Source organism: Leptonotus elevatus, chromosome 15 (assembly GCF_054856555.1).
Source record: "Leptonotus elevatus isolate MCC_2025b chromosome 15, RoL_Lele_1.0, whole genome shotgun sequence".
Lineage (NCBI taxonomy): Eukaryota > Metazoa > Chordata > Actinopteri > Syngnathiformes > Syngnathidae > Leptonotus > Leptonotus elevatus.
The window spans coordinates 4,962,677-4,984,601 of NC_141253.1; the positions used below are offsets into that span (position 1 = coordinate 4,962,677).

At 40.2% G+C, this 21,925-nt stretch overlaps 1 protein-coding gene across 7 annotated transcripts in view; it reads left to right on the forward strand.

Annotated features, from left to right (window-relative positions):
- Positions 1-21,925, forward strand: part of LOC147161694 (uncharacterized) — an 86,411-nt gene that overhangs the window by 1,094 nt on the left and 63,392 nt on the right. For 6 of the 7 annotated variants that reach the window (XM_086095990.1, XM_086095984.1, XM_086095986.1 and 3 more), the window contains exons 1-2: positions 12,112-12,258; positions 19,882-20,082. In XM_086095990.1, coding sequence (XP_085952116.1) covers positions 12,249-12,258; positions 19,882-20,082 — 211 coding nt within the window. In that variant the 5' untranslated portion in view covers positions 12,112-12,248. Of the gene's footprint in view, positions 1-12,111; positions 12,259-19,881; positions 20,083-21,925 lie in introns of those variants that run through there. The other variant, XM_086095985.1, reaches the window with a different exon arrangement.

Here is a 21,925-nt window from a genome sequence, read left to right on the forward strand (position 1 = left end):
GCATGAGCATGTTATCCCAATTTCTGATTTATTACAAAAAACAACACTTTTTTTTTTTTTTTTAAAGTTAACAAAACAGTTTTTATTTTTATTTTAAAAAGAAAATCAATCCAAGTTATAGCTTGTACATGACAGCTCGTGGGGGAGGATGGTGCTCAGCAGTGCGTGTCTTATCAACTCTGGCATCAAAACAGCAACAGATATTGTGAATCATAACCAATCAATTGTGCAGGCAAATATAGAACACTTCCCGGCACAAGCGCACCATGCAGGCAACAATTCAATTTCAAGCTGCGCACATCTAGTGTGGCAGTTAAACGCATCCGCCATGGACGCGAGTATTATATTAATCCCCTTTTCTCCCCCCTCCCCCACTTTTTTTTTTTATTGTCATTGCGTGTTATCCGCATGCAAATGTCCCGCTTATGTGGTGTTATTAAGCGCGTCTGTCGTCATCCTTTCTCTTGCATTGACAATGTTCTACAGATTTAATACTTTGAAAGGTTTAAGCCATGCGCGGATATGAATAGAGCTTATAGATTTGTGTATATGCTGGAGTGATTGCGGTATTATATGGGGGAGCCTGCATGTGCAGACAGCGCGCACTTTAAAGGCCGTTTTAAGCCCAAAATTCACAAGTAAACTCTAAGAGCTGTGACCACTCGCTCACCTCGGACCAACGCTGTGAATTGTCAATTATTTGTCACGCTCCACCGCGCTTCCCGTATCCCAATCGATTTATTTCTGTGTCATTTAATTTTTGGCCATCATTTTAAAAAAAAACTCTTTGGTGTTTGTATCGCAGTGACTTTCTTGTTGTGTGCACTTCACGTTGCGTGAATCATTTTCCCACAGCGGACGTTAAACTGCATTTGAAAATTTAACATTCGTGTTAATGGCGTTTGCATTTATTGCATAATTATAAAAAAGAGAGTTGGCTGCCTGGGAGAAAAAAAAAAACAACCCAAATCAGACATTCAATCACCTGCGTGCGCGTGTGTGAGAGTGTACGCGTGTGTTCATGCATACAGTGTGTCCCACTGGGGGTTACACACATTGATATTGGGCTTATGTGTTGCCTGTTATTGATTTCCCGCAGAAAAACAAAAGCTGTTGATAAGCCACAGACAAATCTGGCGAAGAGAGACACAAGATCCACTAAATGAGCCGGCGAAATCTTTACATCGATAGGCTATACACACAAGTCATTTAGAAAAAAAAAACCCACCTATTTGTTTAAAACAGTATATTTGGATAATCACATTTTATTTTAATATAGAAAATAGGTGTATTATATAGAACAGGACTGTTCATAAATAATGTGAATGGACAATGACCAGTAAATAAAAATATGTGCAGTGACCAATTTCTGACCTCCCTACATTTTTATTATTCACACCATAGGTAGCTAAAATATATTTTCAATATCCAATAGAATGCAGTATGTATTCTATATTGTAACCTGTCATAACATAATTTTAGACTTTTTTTTGTTATAAAGCTATATAACCCCATTTCATGGCCACACATTAGAATCCAAGAGGTGCTTATGTACTGTATAAAAAAAAAAAAAAAAAAAAAAAAAAAAAAAAAAGTATTCCCAATGACTTATGCAACATCTTGTATTTTGTGCGCACGTTATACTAATTCATGGTCACCAATTAGAAAACAGGAGCAACAAATAGGTATTCTATATGAAACATGTCTCTTTTAACATAAACAGAAATGGCACAGTGACTTTCCGGACACCCCTATAAGTGTACATTTCCCCCTATATAGTGGACTTCTCCAAACACGGCCAACTCCATTAGAAGCACATTTCAATTTAGTGGAAGGTGTCATCAAATAGGAAGCGGCGTTGACACGGCTGCAGCCTCTCAGTCTCCTGGCGAGCTGGACGTGGCTTCATTTGCTAAGCAAGTATAGAGGACGGTCAATACGCTGTATAAACTTTTACTGGGTTAGGGCTCTCAGGGACTCGGAGAGGCCGTAAAAAAAACAGAAAAGCTCCTGATTGATGGCGCCCAACTTTGTCAGCGCTTCCACGCTTGGAAATCTGCATCCAACGCTCCCCCCAAAGTGTTCATTTCACTGAGTGACATTGTCACCCTAAAACCCAATTTTTTTTATATTCAACCCGTTTCAGTTCTCTTCTGCTCTTTCAATGATGAGGTCACGGGTTCTATACGAGCCCCGGCACATACACACAACAGCCATACTGTGTAGGTTCATTAAGCAAAGCTTCAAAGGCATTCCTGGAATTGATCACGGAGCTGCAAGTGATGTAATGTATGCTGTCCTGTTTATTTGCAGATTGTTAATGATAAGCGAGGACAGACTTGGCGGCACCGCTCCCGAATGCAGGGGAGATTGCCTCGGCCCCTAAACACCACGCGACCGGCGGGTGGGGGCAGAAGCCCCCCTTCCAATGTTCGAGATTAGCTTATTCAACTACTGTAATTGAATCCAAACTTCCGCGCAGGCACGACAACGCAAAGTAGAACGGGATCATGTCCATTTGACGGACTAATGGCTTTCTGAACGCTAGCCATTCGCCCCAAAAAGACGGAGGCGCGGCGAGGAATTGATTCGGCACGTCAAAAGAGGCGAAGATTGTAAAATGCACTTTCCAGAATCGACGCGTTTTAGTCAATTGACTGCAGGAATGATAAACTCGGTAACCTGTCGATACCTCGTCCCTGTCGGACGTTTTTTTTTTTTTGCGATGTCCGGTTAACCCTCACTCACGTCGATCACCGCGCTGGCCAGTTATAGCTATTGATGAAAAACAATTTTAGCTAATTAGGGGATGTGTTTATTGATGGCACGGCATACGGACACGGAAAATGGTAGCGTGCCGGAAAAAGATCCCGCACAAAAAACAAAAAAAAAAAAACTTTGCAGAATGTGTAGTTCTGCTACTCGTTTTCATGAGTGGCTAATGGCCGACTGTGGGCCATTTTTTTGCTTAAATTCAAAATTTGAATCACAGGCGAACTGCGTTGCAACATCGTAGATGTAACAGCCCATCAAAAATGGCCGCTGCATCTAACGAGGTAGAACTGTCAGTGAGAAGAAGACTGCAGACCTCCACCAAGGCTAAACTATTAGAAAGGTCATGTTGGTTTATCAATGTTTGTCAGTTACTAGGCTACTTCCCAGTTCATAGAGGACAAGGGGCAATGTTTTTTTTTGTTTTGTTAATAAAGTTTGAGGGTAGATGGTTTTCTAATGATGCTATTAAATCGGTGAAATTCTCATCCTAATCAAAATTTAACATCCCATGCGTCGCCTTTCTACAAAGCTTTGTTGGGAAACCACTTTTGTGTATTTAAACTATTTAAAGTTGTACAATGTCAAGCTGCCTGCGTTGAAAAGGGAAATCAAGGCAAAAAAAAAGAAAAAAAAAAAGCAAGTGGTGGCCTAAGGGTTTGTTTGTACGGCAATGACCTTTTAGTAAAAAGCTTTCTGCTGCAGCGGGAAATGTTGTAATAGTCGTGTTTGATGGTGTAGTAAGTACACTTTGCTGATTAATTGTTGTAGGCAAAAGTGTTGTGGTCCATAATTGTTGTTTTTGCTGTATAGACCGTCACTAGACTCTTGGGGAGATGTTATACACTCTCTTAGATGTCTTATAATAAAAAAATAGCAAAATTATCATTCTCTCATGATACAGTGTTGATACATCAGAATCAAATCACGTTTACGACTATTTTAGTGGTAATCAGGAATAAAAGCTTTTATTTCATTAGATTGTGAAAAAAATTAGGAAAAAAATATTAGCCACAGAATTATCTACATAAAATATTACTATAGCATAAAGTGTCCAAGTTAAAATATTACGAGAAAGGAAATCGAAATGTTACTAGATTGAAGTCGTAATGTTAAAAGAACAAAGTGTATGGTTACAAATATGAATTGGTAATATGATAAAGAAGCTGTAACGTAATACGGGTAATACGGTGCAATGTCACAAGAATAAGTCAAAAATATTTGCAAGAATGAAGTTGTGGCATATAAGAATGTAGAGTAGTTGGATTGTTACGGTAATAAAGTCGCAAGATTACGAGAATTAAAATGTGATATAACAAGAATGATGTCCTGGTGTTAAAAAAAATGGAATATGACAAGAATGGCATAACACTATTTCAAAAATAAAGTAGTACTGCTTGGAGTTGCAAAGTTGTAATATTACAAGATTGAAGTCTTTTTTTTTCTTCTGTATATATTTTGTATAATATCAGTCCACACAAATAACCCAAATTGAGTAAAAAGTAGACCAACCCAATTTTTTATTTAATAATTAATGAATTAAATTTAATAAAAAACACGCAATGACAATAAAAAAAAGAGTTGGGTTAAACAGATCATCCAGAAAACTTGTCAAATTTACTACTTGGGTCAAAACTGGGTGTATTTGGCCAATTTATTGGGGGGGGGGGGGTTGTTGTATTGTACATAACAACCCATAACCCCAGTAGTGGATCATCCATTTTTTACCCAAATTGGTTTACTGTTTTAAGTGCACACAAAACCCCCAAACTGGGTTGTGGATTATTCATTTTCCCCAAATTTGTATTTAAATTAATAACCCAGAACGTTGGGTTGCTCCCATTTTCACCCAGTTTGGGTTATTTTTTGACCCAACAATTTTTAGAGTGCATATATATATATATTCCTTATCATGAAAAAATATTGCACGTAGATAATTTTTCCAAAGTCGTGCATCCCTAGTTAACAACATATTGCGAGTTAGCATCTTTAGCTGTAAAAATTCTTGCGTAAACAGCCTCTGGACTGTCTACGCAAGTGCATGTTATTGTGTGGCCTGCAGCCCTGTTGCGAGCTTCCTTCATGGCTCTTATGCACAGCCCTGCTCATTATCACCTGTTGCACCACAATAGCGCACCAGGACTGAACGGCCGCCTTGTTCGCAGCAAACCAGTCCAGTGGCATGCATCACCTCCGGAGCCTAATGTGAGGGATTTGTCTGCTCGGCCCCATAAACAGCCGTCAGCTCCGGGCGGCGTGATCGCGACTGCAAATGCCTCAGATGTGGACCATGTGTCAAAAGTCCTTAGGCCTTTACGTGCCACCGGGAGATAAGCATCTTCACCCCACCACCACCACCACCACCACCACTCCTCAACCTTTCCTAGCGCGAGGCTTACTGAAACCAGTTTTGCATGCTAAAAGGCAAACAATAGCAAATCAGGAGCAGAGGGGGAAAAATCCTGGGGTTATTTGTCGTCGAGTTAGCGCGGTATAAATACACGGCACGAGAAGCCTCTGCGCGGGGGGATGATTTGGTTTGGATTTAGAGTCCGGGGAGGTGGTGCCCTCGTGACGTTCGCCAAAGCCCCCGCCGACGCTGCGTGGCGGCGGCGGCGGCGGCGACCACTTCAGTCTGGCCTCCTCCGCTTCCCGCTTCCTTGAAGTCGCCAGTCCATCCTCTCGATCCTCTTTTAAGAGGATAGCGGTATAAAGCGCCGCATTCCTCCACCGTCTTTGGGGCTAAGAGGTTGGTGTGGCTTCGCTCACTCGGGGGGTTAAGTGGGATAAGTGCGTGGCTCATGTCAAGCCGGCTACCCCCCGATAGTTTCTGGAAAATTTGCAATGGGGTCAGATTGGATTACTGTGTTTTGGTATTTACATGGAGACAGAGGAGCTTTGAAATGGAAAACCATAAGCGGAAAGGCAAGTGCCATGCAGTCTGAAAGGCCAAAAAGCAAAACCAGCGCTAATTTCCTCTGATGGCACGGATGGAAGTGTCTCGTCCCGACACAAAAATCGCATGTTTTGCTACTGCAAATGACAGTTTGGGGGAAACGGATTAGACGCCATCGTAAATCTTGAAAGGAAATCGCAGTGCGCAGGGAGCTAGTAGTGCAATTTGAATGTGTCCGCTCGGACTTGGAACTTTCTTGGCAAACTTGACCAAACTTGAAATTTGTTGCTGCCGTCCATATATTTATGACTAAAAACATGAATAAAACGGATCCTTTCCAAAATGGTCAACAGCAGTTTTATTCTGATTGTTGGTGACCGCAAGAAAACATGACTCAGAATCCGTTTATAAGTCCCCGCTCACGTCTACTACTCAAAGATATTAAGTATTCTAACTTTTAGGATGAACTATATTAGGGGTGTCAATATTTTAATCGTAATTAATCACAGGACTTCAATAGTTAACTCACGATTAATCACAAATTGTATAACTCTTCTAATTGTGCAGTCAAATAAGTTTCATACTTTTGTTGTGGGGAAAAAAAGTTAAACTAATAGAAATATGAATGCATCTTGTCATAATAATTCATAAAATTTAGTTAAAATTAGTGGCGTTAAAGGAACTTTAAATGAACGCACTGATTTATTAGGCGTATGTTTACATTAGGGGTGTGCAATATGATTCAAGGTCAGCGGGATTATGATTTGATTCAGTGTGTGAGGGTAAGATGCAATTAGTATCTTGCCATTTTGCAATATGAATAAACTTGCTTGATGACTGTGGCCGCATGTGAGGGCATTTTCAGCACGTTAGTCGCTTCTTTTGTTTCTTCGCTTCAATCGCGACGCGGCGTATCTCACTCAAATTTTGGCCAGTGACACGAGGCAAAAATAATCGACCAAGCGAAGTCTCGAAAGCGTTAGAATAATGTATACGTAGGGTTATTTTTGATCAATATTCTTTTATTTATTTATTTATTTTTCTTCTTTATTTATTTTTTATATATTTTTTTAAAGAGCTCAGTATTGTTCATTCGGAAATGTCATCATCATTGCTCTTTATTTTTTTTAAATTTTTATTTAAAAAAAAAAATATATATATATATATATTTTTGATCAATATTCTTTTATTTTTTTATTTATTTTTCTTCTTTATTTATTTTTTATATATTTTTTTAAAGAGCTCAGTATTGTTCATTTGGAAATGTCATCATCATTGCTCTTTATTTTTTTTTAATTTTTATTAAAAAAAATATATATATATATATATTTTTGATCAATATTCTAATCTCTTTGTTGACCCTGTTTGAGGCATCTCATCTCCAATTTTTGCTGTACTTTCTCACCATGATCCAAGTCGGGTGCGCTCACTTATTTAGGTAGTATAATGAAGCATTAATCATGCATTGACCGGCTGGTGGTTGGCTGACTACTATTTGAGAAAGCGTTTGATTAGATATGCAGATATGCATGATGAGGTTAATTCAATTGTGACCACGATTCAAGTTTGGTTAATCATGCAGCTTTATGTATATACCCCACGTGAAAAAGCAAGAACGCGTGCGCAGGATTGATTTTTGGCATATTCTCACCTCTGAGGTTAGGGTCAAATTCTATCTGACGACCAGAAGGTCATTCAACTTTGTAGGTCATGCTGTATGTTACACATCGTGTATGTGGTGTACTATGTGGCGACTGGAGTAAAATCCTTCATTTCCACGTACTGCCTTGGCTACAGTCAGGTAATACATTCTCGTGTATATTCGTATTGTTTTTATTTTTTAAGACAAAAGAGCTTATTTCCGTGCCACTCACATGTTTCCATAAGTTGCCTCATGCTACTTTTCCCTCCTCATTCGAACCCCCCCCCCCCCCCCCCCCCAACCCCCCTCCCTCCCTCCCTGCTTCTGTTGAAACTTGACCTCCAGTTTCTGGGTGAATTCACGGTTTTGTCAGTAGCGAGAACAACAATTTTTGAAGTGTTCGCGGCGGCGGCGAACTCAAGCGGCGGCAAAGTTGAGTGCGGTCAATTGAATCTCCCGCATGCCTCTGCCGCCATGAATGCACCACTACTGCCCCCCCACCCCCACCCCCACCCCACACACACACACACCACCACCCATGACCCCTTTCTCTACACACTCCTCAGACCAGTGGCTTCATATCTTTTGCTTGTTTGTGCACAAAGCAGCCCATTCGCATTTTAAAGTCTTATAATGAATTGAATTGACCAACTCCTAGATGACATGAAAAATAATGCAGAAGCATACGTTTGTTTATTTTACTACTTTTGTTTTATTGTGTGTACAGGGCATCAATTAACCAAATTAATTAAAATATGAATACATAAATAAGTTTTAACTGGCGCTTTTTTTCCCAGACTGATGCTAGTACGATTACTCAGTTCTTGAATAATCACTGAGACTGATACCAAGTACCAATACCGCTAGTACTTTTGATACAAATTTTTTTTACAAATAATTTGATAGAAAACCTATATATTCCACTGTAGCATTTTTCCTTGAAATTGCATGAAATTAATGCCATTATTCTATTCATCTAATTTAGAATTTGTACTTGTTGATCGTAGAACGGCCAGTAGAGGGCTGTTGCAACTGATGCCTTTAAATAAAGCCAGGTATCAGCCCGATACTGATACCTGGTATCGATAGGCACTCGCCCGTCACTGATTTTAATTAACTTTTTTCTTTAAAGCGACCAAGTTAATATAACAAATATTGCGCAACTTTATTGTAAAACAATCTTTGCCAACTTTTATTTTTCTAAATCTACATTTGTTAACTCTCAAAGCAAACCACCAAACAAAAATCTCCGAAAAAGTTCGATGCTTGATCTCAATTGATTCACAAATGTACTTTCTCAGTGTAAAATGTGGCCGCACTGTGTAATTGTCATCTAGTGGAAAAGTATTTAATTGTTCTGCCCGTCACTACACATCACTGGGATCGCTAACTTGATTTTTTTTTTTTTGCATCTTTACATATATTTTTTGTTATACACTATTTGTAGTAAGACCAATTAAAGACCCTGTAAAGTGAACTCAGACACTTTATTCTAAATATATCGTATATATTTAAATATAATTGTAGAAAATGAATGAAAAGACAGACCCCATTTTTTTACTGATTTTTTTTTAAAATCATTTCAGTTTTCCTGAATTTTTGAGTGTGGCTAAAATAAGGCACAGAGACACATTAGGGCCCTAACATGAGTTTCCCAAACTAAAGTACTGTAACTGCTGGCCGCTTTTGGTATTTTGTTCGCCTGAAGTCGAATCTCACTTTTAATGGAAACACACTCATGGTGGGAACCAAGTTGTGCACTTTGTGGCCACCGTGCGTCAACAGGTTCATTTGGTTATGCACTGACAAAGCACGTTGTTAACCTTTAGAACCTTTATTCTAATAGTCTATTAAATTTAGGGGTGGGGGGGGGGAATAATACCAGATCCCCAGATGCACTCGGCTATATGCACCCGACATGCGTTTAAATGTCCTTCCTTTAGATCTCTTATGAGTTAAATATGAGTCAGTTTCAGAGTCACCCACCTACCCCCTTTGGTTTTACTAGCTGTGTTTGGCTTTACTGCTTTTTCATGTTCAAATTGCATGTCCCGTCAGGAGACTTGTGACATTTGAAATACGACGCCGGGCCGTATTTACTGAGCTAGACAATACACGAAAGCCACATGAAAATCAAAATAAGTCGGATGCGGTTAAGAGCCGTGCCCTCATTTATTGAATTCCCCACAGATGTTTTGCATAAAGACATTTTCGGGGGGTAATGAGGAGGGGAGCGTGTTTGGACGTAAGCTGAACCTGGGCGCCTTTCATTTTCGTTTTTTTTTTGTGTGTGTGTGTGTGTGTGTGTGTGTGTGTGTTGCTTATGTGATTCAGGAGCGTCGGCGGCCAGTGAGCAGCTGCTGCATTAAGTTTTCCCATCAAAGCGTTGGGTGATGAATTGATGGTCATTTGTGGTCATGCTCGCCTTCATGGCTCCCTTTGAGTCTCCTCAGCACTACTTCGCTAAGAAAAAAAAAGTTCATTTGATTGAGTTAGCTCAGAGGTAATAATCGCAATTTCATTTTATGCCAAAATCACTGCAGTGTATTATTTGAATACTTATTCAGATGGAAGTGCCTTACTTTTTTTTTTCTTGTAAAAATACTGTGGAATCTCAAAATTTGAACAGCATAACTGGTTGTCCTGAATTCAAAACAATAGTTTCCATTACAAACAATACATAATGATTAGGGATGGGTGAATACGAAATCAAAAATATTGTGTCAATGCCAGGCCTTATTTGAAGTTATTAAAAACAAGCTATTAAATCAAATCAAAAGTACTATTGGAAGACAGTACTGGTACTGGTATCGGTCTGAAAAAAGTAGTATTGAACATCCCTAAAAATGATTATTTGACTGTGCAGGCAAAGTTTTAAGAAACATGTAAATAGTTTTTAACCACTGTCCGGTAAAACTAGAAAAAGTAAAACTGCATTCTATTGGTGAAGTTAACATGAACAATTAATAAATGCATGTATTTTACAGTGGATATAAAAAGTCTACACACCCCTCAAATGTCATGTTTTTGTAACACCAAGATAAGTCATAAAAAAAAAAAATCCCACCATTAATGTGACCAATAACCAGTATGACTCAATTGGGGGAGAAAAAAACAAAAAACAAAAAACAAAAAACGAAAAAAAAAACACTTTTGGAGATGGTAAGGGAATACAAACAGAAAGAATGTGGTTGGTCAAGTGTGCAGAAAGAACCAATCAAATCAAACTAAATAGGAGTCAGCGCACACCTGTTACCGTTTAAAGTGCCTCTGATTAACCCGAAATAAATTTCAGCTGTTCTGGTAACGCTGACTGTGACTTTGAACTGTTCATAATTCCTGCCGCCTTGTCAAATTGGAAGAAAAACAGCGCAAACACCAAAACACTCGTCACAAAAAGAACACCGAACCTAAAGCCAAGCATGGTGGTGGCACCATCATGATTTGGGGATTTTTTTCCCGTCAGATGGAACTGGAGGGATTTATGAATAGTTCAAAATGGCAGTGTTATGGGGTAAATGCCACGGACTTCCGGGTTTTACACATCAGCGCCGTTTCCGGCCACTGCTGGCCGCGTTCCAACCTCGCACCCCCACCCCTGCGCCCCCCAACTGCGCGCTCCCGCTCATCGGTGGGAGGGCGTCTCGGCTATCTGAGACAGACACTACACACTCGCAGCCTCGCACCCGTCGACGGGAACGCGCAACCGTGGGGAACAAAGGCGGAAGCGCAAGTACTGGGACGCGGCCCACGTGTCGCAAACCTGAAACGGAAGCAAAGTTGATGGGTGAAAACCCGGAAGTCGGAAGTCCCGCCTCCCCCGTAGCATATAGTCCATAGCGCTTAACCTTCAGGCTTCTGACAAAAAACTAAAACAAACAAACAAAAAAAGTTCAGTCATAGCCTACTACAACATCAGAAGTTAATTTGTAGTTAATCAGAGGCACTTAAAATGGTGGCATGTGTGTTCTGAAGATTAATTTCATTTCTTTCTCATTCAGCTATATTTCAGATGTTGTATATGACACCGCGACCCGACCCCGGATAAGCGGTAGATGATGGATGGATGGATGGATGGTATATGACACTTTGTCGGGTCATATGTCAAATACATGTTCTTCGTTGCCAATTTGTGTTCTAATCAACCAGTTCATCTGCAAACCTCCATTAAAAGCACACGAGTAATACAAATAGACTTTTCTATCAATATCAGTCAAGTATACTTAAGTGGAAGCAACAAGTATTGACTCCCATGTCATGTAGACTTTGCCATTATGAGCCAAATATATATATATATATATATATATACATTCTACCAAAAATAATAGAAGCATGGTTTGAGGTTAAATTGTGGACAAGTGGTTAAAACAAAAAAATAAAGAAGTCATGCATGTTTTGGATGTTTACCTGCTCCAACACACCTGTTTTAAGGATCGCTATCAGGCTTATGCAGCGCTAGCTGATGAGTTTCAGGCGTGTTGAAGAAGAGAAACATCCAAAACCTGCAGGACTCTGGTTTTCGAGGACCGAGTTTGGACACAACTGCTCTAAGAGAACCCTTGATTCCTAAAGTGTGGTACAAGTACTACTAGAGGTACGGATCTAGTCACATTTTTGGTGGAACTTTATTTAAAAATAAACCAAGAAGAGTAGAGCTCAGACTGGCATCCAAAATCCCCGTTCCCTAATCGTGTAGATGGCAAATTGTTAAACTATTACTTTTTGTTGATGTTTGATTCATTGATAGAGTTTTCTGTCTCGTTTTGAGATTTCCTACATTGTGAGCGGTATTTGAATGCATCTTGAGTCCCTTGCCAAACGCGGGTGAAGTTGCTGTGTATACCTTTGCATCTGTGGAGGCATTTAGCCTTCATTCGTGTCATAAAACTTCACGGTTACAGATGGCTTGGATTCCCACACGTTTCTCATTGAGTGTAGATGCTAAAAGGTGAGTTTAATCTGTTAGAATGTCCATGTCAAGTGTTTATTGAATAATAGGCTCGTGTGTGTGATGTCATGCTAGTTACTGGTTTCGGCTCAAGTATACTTTAAAGATGTGTCGTGAATGAAAATTGTTTATTTTGTGTTTGGTTATTCAACTGCTGAATACAGTGACTGTATAATAATGCATGCATTTTGCCCATTTGATTACTGAATGGCAGAGGTGGGAATTCCTAGGGAGACTGTCAATCCGTCTGGCCGTGCGCGCTGCGAGCCAATGAGAAGTACCGTAATGTCATTACAGGGCGGCCATCTTGAGACAGAGACATTGCTGTTGTCTAAATTCACAAGGCTGGGTCCTCCAAAGGCCGAATTTGTCGGCTGCATGACGTCACCCCCAGCGCGACTCGACAGCATGCAAGGATTTATGACAGATTTACACATGAATGGATTGTAGGTCAATGTGCTACCAACAAGAAGTATGACAATCCATTCATATGTAAATCCGTGCGTGCTGTTGTGTCGCGCCATGAGTGACGTCATGCAGCCGACACGTTTGGATTAACGAGGATCCAGCCTTGTGAATTTGGACACAAGCAACATGTTGTGTCAAAGGAGCGTGGCCAAAGTAGTAGTCATGACAACTAATGTATCGCAATGTTTACTGCACCAAATTTGTCCACAATGTGACTTTAGATTCTAGTTAAGGGAAGCCATTTTAAACTAAAAAGACAAACTTTGTGGAAGTTTTGAATCCAACTGGCACTCGTTTGCTGCCATCAGGACGATTAGGGAACGGGGATTTTGTGTACCAGTCTGAAATCTATTTTAAAATTATTATACAAACAGCCCTAGAGCATAAGTTGCAGGACCGGCCAAAACTATGGAAGAAAGTGATTTAAAGTCCGACAAATACGCTACATCCTCTTGAGGCTTATTTTTAATCTAGTGCACTACTTTTACTTTTCACGTAGTAAAACCTCTGCCTTGTCTTTGATGAACACTTATGCTTACTATATATTTATATTTTTCTGAGGTGGTGCTAAGTGTAAAAACTTTGAGAACCACTGCTCTTGAGGCTTTTAGCTCCCCATGCACTGTGTTGAACGTAGCCTCCCAGCCCCCTCCCAAAATTGTGAGCTCCCAAGTGTCATGTCTGGCGGCGCTCATGTGGGCTCCACCATGCTGCCTGCCGCCACACAGACCAGGACACAAGCCCTAACCAACCAATTAAAATCCGATTAGGAAACATCTTAGTTAGTGAGAGGACCTTTCACCGGCCCGGGGTCAGCCACCTAATAAGATCCATGGCCTATAGAGAAGCTGCAGACCTTCACAAATGCTCCTGGCGACCGAGCGTGGCCCCGGAGACCTCTCCTGGCCCACATCGCGCTTTAATTGCTCACTGTATTTAAAAAGAATAAGGTGGGATTCCAGTTAATTAGTCGGGGGGCTGGACATTATACGACGTGGGGTTTGTTAGCTGGGATTTGGGCGCCGATCAGCTTTTGTGCGCGCCAAATGAGAAGTGAGTAGCGAGCCGGCGATACACAGTGCGCCTGTGTGGACTGGCGACAGTCTCCATTCATGGGAAAACCTTAAAGGAGCCCCGCGTTATCACCGGACCTCATTATCTCATGTCTGCAAGCATCCTTTGGCAGCGCGCCCTAATCAAGAGTGGCACAAACCTACTTTGCAATACTTTTTTTTTTGCGTCACACCCTTTGCGTGATCCGAGGTGTTGCACGACCTATGCGTGATAGGCCCGTGGATCAACTTTGCTTGGGCTCATTAAGAACCCCCCGCCCACTCTTCCGTCATAATTTGCGTGCTTAAAAAAATAAAAGCTACAAATCCTAGCACATACTGCCTACTAAAAACTTTTAAAACTGCTTTAAAACTCGAATAATGGCATATCGTTGGGGGGGTTATGTATATTATATATATATATGTTTGTATACATATACATATATATATATATGTATATTATATATATGATATAATATACCAGGAGGTGAGTGTTGCAAAGACAGCAATATGAGGCAAAGATGGCAGGAAGAGATTTACACCTGCCTCTCTGCTGCCAGAGAACAAGCCTATAGGCTGCAGAGATGACCCAGTGGAGCCAGCTTGTCTGGGGCCTCTGCTTAGGCCCCCCCCCCTTCACCCCCCTCTCATGCTCCCCCACCATCCACTTCCCCCCCCCTCCCTCACTCTTTGCTCCCTCTTCGCTCCCTCCACTGTGGATTAAACAACATCATAAAAAATGACCATCAACGCACACACTGTAAACAGATTACTCTGCTCGGCGCCTGGCGCACAAACTGAGGCGCTCAGGGCAAAAAGAAGGAGAAAAAAAAAAGTGCAAGTCCGATGCACGAGCCCCCCTCGTCCTCGCTCTTACCCTCTTTCTTCTCCTTACCGCCAACCGGACGTGCACGCGCGCACGTCCAGGGGACACTTCCCGGTCATGTCACATGTCTTTTTACGAGCGTTGAGACGTTCTTTCAGGAGGCTCAAGCCACTTCTTACAGTCGTCTTTACATCTTTTAATCTTGTTTGTTTATCTACGCTGACTGCTTACTTGATTTGTGGCGTTCGTCCAAATTACAGTACACTTTCTTATTGGGAATGCACCGTTAAGAGATCGTTTAATTTTATGTATTATTATTTTCGGATTTAATGAACAATTCAGATTTTACACAGATATCGCATTGTTCAATATGAACCCTTTCAGTTGATATTAATTGTAATTTACAGCAAAGCAGGGCTTTCATCAAGAGACGTTATCATCTGGGACCACTTGTTGCTAGGCAGAATTAGTGGAGCGGTCTTCTGATTGGGCAATCCCCCAATTGTCAAAATGTCATCTCTTGTTGAAATGAAATATTAAATGTAAATCCAATACTGTTTAGACACCGCTTCCAATATTTTCACCCCCAAAATAATGCTCTGTATTAAATATAATTATTATTTTTTTGAATAAGGGCCATCTGGCGGGGGCACTGCCCACTAATTACACAAGTGAATCACTGCTCTGTAAAAAAAAAAGAATAGATAAGATAGCTTTCTGTAATAAATATAAACATTAGAAAGAAGAGAACCAGCATCTTTCCTTATTAGTTTACATCCATATATATCAATTCTAAAAGTTGTTGCTCCTATTCAGTTTACATTTGACTCAGTCCTCTGCATTTGCTTTGCTCCTATTCATTGTACAATGATGAGGGTTGACATCCAAATCGCTGCTCTGTATCAAATATAAAATAATAGAAACACATCATACCTTGCGCCTATTAATTTTACAATTTAAGCAATGCTCTGCATGAAATATGCAATATTACCGATAATGTCGTCTGTTCTACAATTCAGTTGATAATTCATTTACATTTTACAACCATATCACTGCTCTGTATTACTTATAAAATATTGGGGGGAAAAATGTCATACCTTGCTCATTTATTTCACAAGTCAATTGCGCTCTGTATTAGATATAAAATGTTAAAAAACAACTCCTTCTCCCATTGATTTAAGAAACTGTTGGCTCTGTATTAAATAACAATAAAAAATAGTGTACAAAAATACTGACATCTGGTTAATTTCACAACAGTAATACTGCTCTGTATTAATTGTTAAAACGCTCTGACACACACGTGTATACATGCACACACAAGAGTGTAAAGGGCGTGTCTTGCGTCTGGTAGTGAAGCTGTTAAAAAAACTAAAAATAAAAAAAATCCCCGTCTTGTTGCAAATCCCTCTCTGCTATGATTTGTGCAAAATAAAGTCTTCTCATGGCGCTTGTTTGAACGCGGGGCCTGCAAATCATCAGGCTGTCAGCGTTGCAGATGCTCGGCGAATTGCTGGGATTTTACGCCGCTCGCTTGACTCCAACTTTTGCACAACCTTTTCCCTCCTGCTTTTTGTCTTTGCGCGATCTGACCCGTCGGTACCGGTGCGGACGTAAAAAAGCCCGGTCACCCGAGTCACTGGACAAAAGGGGGGCGATTCTATCGGAACAAGATCTGCGTTAAATCCGTATCATAATCTATCGTGCGTATGACAGGAGGTAGCTCCAAGTTTGCTTTCAGTAACTCTCGCTTTACACAGCAACACTGGCCTGATTGATTATTTGCTGAGCGAGCACAAACTGTTAATGGAGGAGCTTTTAGCTTAAACACCGATATGCAACGTCTCCAGCTGTAAATTATCTCCAGATTTCTTTGATTTTATTATTGTCTTGTAAAAATAAAAAATAAGGTCATATTGATTTAACAGTTATAGACACATCCTGTTGTCGTAAATATTTTGGAAGTTGAATCAGAATCATCTGCCGCGTTCAGTCATGGAGTGACAATCATTGACGTGTATGTTTAGGAGAGAGTGGGGGAGGGGGGGGGCATCATTTGGGATTCTACGAGGAAAGCTCCCTTCTTGTGGAGCCATGAGGGAATAGAGAAAGGAGAACGGTGATTTCCAAAAAGGGCTCGGCCCGCTGAATGACAAAAGGCAGCCCACTCTCGCTTTTCCTTGGCTGCTTCACTCGGCCGGGAAACCCCCCCCTCAAAAAAAACAAACTTCACAACAAAGCAAGGAGAGGAAAGCAACCAGATGGGATTTATTTGATATTTGAACAAATCATTTGTGATTTAAATCTGGCCATGGAGAAATATTGATGGGAAGTGAATTCTGCTGGTCAGAGGTCATACTGTTTTCCTCTGGGAGCTCCAATTTCTCTGTCGGTGGGCATAAACATGCTGACGCTGATCATATTATAAAAAATAAAAAAAAGAAGACAACATTTAGTCTAGTTGACACGATCAGGATTTTTGGAACGATCACAGATCAGCGAAAAAACAATCAACGATCACCAAACCTATTATAAATAACTTTTTTTTAATTTACTGCATGTAGTACTTGTGCACTCTTTACATGGTATCAACAGAATCATTCTCAAGTATTTTGCATGTTTTAATCTTATTTGTCAAAAGAAAAGAAAAAAGTCACCAACCCGATCAAGGAAAGATGCAAATATCTATTTAAATACCTAACTACCTAAATACAGTAACTGTGCACTGTACGTATCAGCTAAAGTATATTCAAGCATGTTTGGCCTGTTTAACAAATTTAAAAAAAAAAAGGTCACCGAACATCGGTCCGATCATAAAATGACGCTAATGTCTTTTTCAATAACATTTTTATTTACTGCATGTACTTGTGTTCTGTTTACATGGTATCAACACAATAATTCTCAAGTACTTCTGCAGGTCTTTTAATCATATTTGTTAAAAAAAAAGAAATCCTCAATCACCAATCTGATCACAAGATGGCGCAAATATCTATTTAAATAGCTTTTTTAATTTTTTTTTATATATATACTGCATATACTTGTGTACTGTTTACAGAATATCAATAAATAACACGTACTTAAGTTGTAATCTTTTCACACTTACGCCAATGAAGATCGGATAAATTTCTGTGCCTCAGCAGAGAAGTGTGACACTGACATGGTTTAGAAATCATAATAATGGTGGACATAGGACTTAGTTGCATAGGATTTGTTTCACAAAGATAATTATTATTATTTAATTTTATATATTTTTTTAAATTATGTGTTTTTTTTTATTGCAAGGCAAAAGACATTTTGCGGCACATTGAAATTTTTCCATCTACAGGGGGTGGGGAGTGGCCGTGGAACCCGGCCCCCCCTTTTTGCACGTCCTTGCAGATCTTCTGATCAGATCTTTAACCCTCCAAAATTCCTTAATTCAACATTTTGCTCCGCATTTTGTGCAATCAGTTACTAAAATCAGGAGAATTCAAGAAATTTATAACTACAATTTAATACTATTTTCAATGTTAGTCCACCAACAAAGTATTGCTTAAATCACTTTTAAAACACATCATCAGTGTGCTACGCTGTGACTTCTGTTGTCCGTCAATGATTCTTTTAGTTTTTGTTCCCCCCCCCCCCCCCCCCCCCCCCGATAAATAATTCACCGCTCATAGCCCGCCCCGATGGCCCCACATGCACTGATCTCTCAGTTACAAGCATCCTGGGAGTATAAGGCAGTACAAGCGCATCCTTAATAAACAAATACAAGATGGCGAGCGGCTCTGGTTTCACTGCTGAAACATCCTGTCTCTCTGCCGGAGTGAAGTGGCGTCGTCGGCTGTATTCATTATCGCCCAATTGCAGCCTGGACATCACATGATTTCCACGTGACTTATGAAATGCATATTTAGTATGATAGAGCACATTAATTAGACATATCCACTTCATGTACGCGAGACGGGAAACATGATCCAGTCTTGATTCCTTAACCTCGATAGTGTGTGTGTGTGTGCGTGTCCCAAAACAAAGGCCACAATCTCTTATTTTGTCCATCCTAATCGATTTCAGAGTTATTATGAAAAGACATTTAATCCCGTTTGTCTTCACTTACTGCTTCAGAACAACATCATCCACCTTTCAAGTAACATTTAATAACAAGCATTTGCAGCTCAAATAATGCCGACGTGCTCTATTGGAGCAGTGAGAGTGACCTGCTGCTTGCCAAATATTGAGCCCACACCTTTAACCTCTATAATGGTGAGACGGTAGCTTGAACTTCCTTGTTGTTTTAAAATCATTATTAGTAATATATGTGAGAATGCTATCCCCTATTCTGCAGAGAATGACCAATTGCTTGCCAAATAGTGAGCCTAAATTTAGCTCAACGGCATTCCCCCGCTATTTCATGGTTCATCATTGGCAGCCCTCCTATATCGTGTTTTATTAAGTACTTTTTTTCACAAGCAACTCTTGGCCACAGCTTATGTCCAGAGTCCAGGCTCGCCCACGTCACACGCAGCCCAACAACAACAGGGTTTTAATGTTTTACAAATTAGTTATTTGCTAGTTCGAAACACTTAAAAAAAAAACAAAAAACAAAAAACTTTGTTTTCCTAAACCGCTCACTGGGTAACTGTGGACTTTGAGCAGATTGGGTTACTTTTACCCAAAGTTAGTTTAATTATTTTGACCGAGCAGAATGGGTGGAAGATGGTATAAGTTTTATTTTTAACCACATATATAAAGATAACCTGCACTCTTAAAACTGCTGGGTCAAAAATAACCTAATTTAAGTCAAAAATGGACAGATCCACTGCCTGGGTCGGTTTGACCCAACTCTCTCAAATTTCGGGGGTTGTTTTGTACAAATGCCAATTATTTTTTTTTTTTATACCAAACGACCAAATTGTGGGGGTTGTTTTTTGCCAAACAACCTGGACAATCAGGTCAAATTAACCCAAGTAGTGGATTGGTCCATTTGACCCAAGTTGGGTTATTTTTGACCCAATTTAGAGTGTAGTAACTCATTTCTTGGTAGCTTTAACATATCGGCATGGGTAGTTTTTTTCTCCTTGTTGGATCAAAATCAAATTGGGTTTTGTTGACCCAGCAGTTTAAAGAGTGTACTCTCGTGGTGACTGTGCACTATTAGCTGCATGAATATGTCAAGTGTGACCAGGCTGGTGCATTCGGTCCATGTGTGCCTCCCGAAGACTCCCTGAAACGAAATATTCAAGGCCCAGTGGAAATTGATCCGCTGATCCCAGGCCTGTTTCCCTCTCCCCGTCCGAGCAGATCCCGGCGGAGCAACCCGATATCGCGCCAGCGAGATGACCAAGTTCAGGGCCCGCGCGCAGTCTCCTCCTACCGCTGCTGGACGTGGGATCAATGGAATCCCGTCGGGATCCGAGGGGGGCCGCGCCCACGCGCTTGCTAGTGGACCGAATGATTGGACGTCGTTGACCACCGCCGAGACTTTCATGCAAATTGATGAAGGTAATTTGAGCCGATTAAGTGCAATTTGATTTGCGTTAAGAGCCCTCCTTCTTCTGCTCCCCTCTCGCTAATCCGAAACGGTTTTGATTAATAGTTGGGGATGCGATGAAGTCATGTGATCAAGTGCACTTCAAAGGAGTTGCGCAGCAGCTGTTTGCCATTGGGGGAAAGGAAGCACGGATTTCCTTTTTCTCCTCACAAGTCAAACATGCAAATTTTTATGACAACTCTCCTTGACTTTAATCGATCCCACACTGTCAAAGTAAGCTCGGACGAACTGGATAGATGTTTGTTGTCATTTCGGTGTCATGCGTTAACCCAAAGTCACTAGAATGGTCACAATTTCAGCAGTGTTTTTGCAATTAAAAATGATGAGGCGCTACTTAACCATAATTTGTGAATTCGTTTGCAACTTTGTTGATGGCCCAGAAGCCATGAAGCTCAATCTTAACTGCCTTAAAAAATTGACAGTCACGTGTCCTGTAGCACCAAAGGAGCTAAATCCAAAAACATCACCATAGGGATCGGAATATTAGTAGTTAGTAGAGTTGATGATATATATTGACTTAAATGCAAAATTAATTGTGAGCAAAAATTAAGATATCGAAAAAAATCAAACCCATACTCTGTTTTAAATATATTACGTAAATCAAAAACAAAGAAAATTGGCTACTCTGTATTAATTGACTGATTGGGCTTTGGGGTACCGCTAATACAGAGCTAGTCCAATACAATACTACTAAAATCGGCTATATTTCAGGGAGAGAAAAAAAATTACATGTATATACTGTGGAGTACCTTTCCAGACCTTTCATATCACAGCGGAACAAAATTCTGCTGAATACAAAGCTTTTAAATGGGTACTGTACACTACATTCATTATAAAATAAAAATACAAAATGGGGAAAATGTGCAAACTGCTCGATGCAGCGGGTCACTGTATAAAATTTATAAAATCACCCAAAAAATTACTAAATAATTGAAATGACTGCTAAAGATAGAAAGACAGCAACAACAACAATTACATCAATATTTTGTAACTAAATATAAATATATATCTGTGAAAAAATATCTGGTTGAATCTGTTGGGCTGTGACTCATATAAACCATTGAAACCCCCACCAGCTCTGTATTAAATGCAAAATACTTGCTGGATAAAAAAAATGATGCAGATGGCTCGATCTGGTGGGACTGATGACCAACCAAATTATGAATTAACAATATGATTTCTCTGTATTAAATCTAAGATATCGGTGGGGAAGAACTTGAATTTGTGCCCAACAAATTGCGGATCAATTCAATGACTGCTCTGTATTAAATGTAAAATATCTGGGTACACAAACAACATGGAGTGGTGCACAACTGAATTGCAGATCATTTAAATGGCAACTCTGTATTGAATATAGGGTATATTTTGAGAAAAGCAATATTGACTGGTGCTCCAACAATTATGCATCAATTATTTAACTGCTCGGTTTTAAATATAAAATATCCAGCGACAAAAGCAAACTGGTAATAAATGATGACTCTGCATCAAATCTAAATTATATTTAGGCAGGCGGCTGGTGTCAGACCGAATTGCAGAACAATTCAAATGACTACTATGTATGAAATCCATATTGTGAATTCAACGCAGATTGGCCGCCATGCTGAGTCTCACACATGTCTGATATCCAAGGAACAAGCACGCTTGTGACCATTGTGTGAGTGTCCCGGTTGTTACGTGCCGCCCCGAGCGTCTGCATAAACTCCACCTTACCTTTTCAGAGCGGCCCGACGCGGCGGCCTGACTCAGTGAAAAAACAATCTGAGGAAACGGGGAACAATCCGAGGCAGGCTCCAA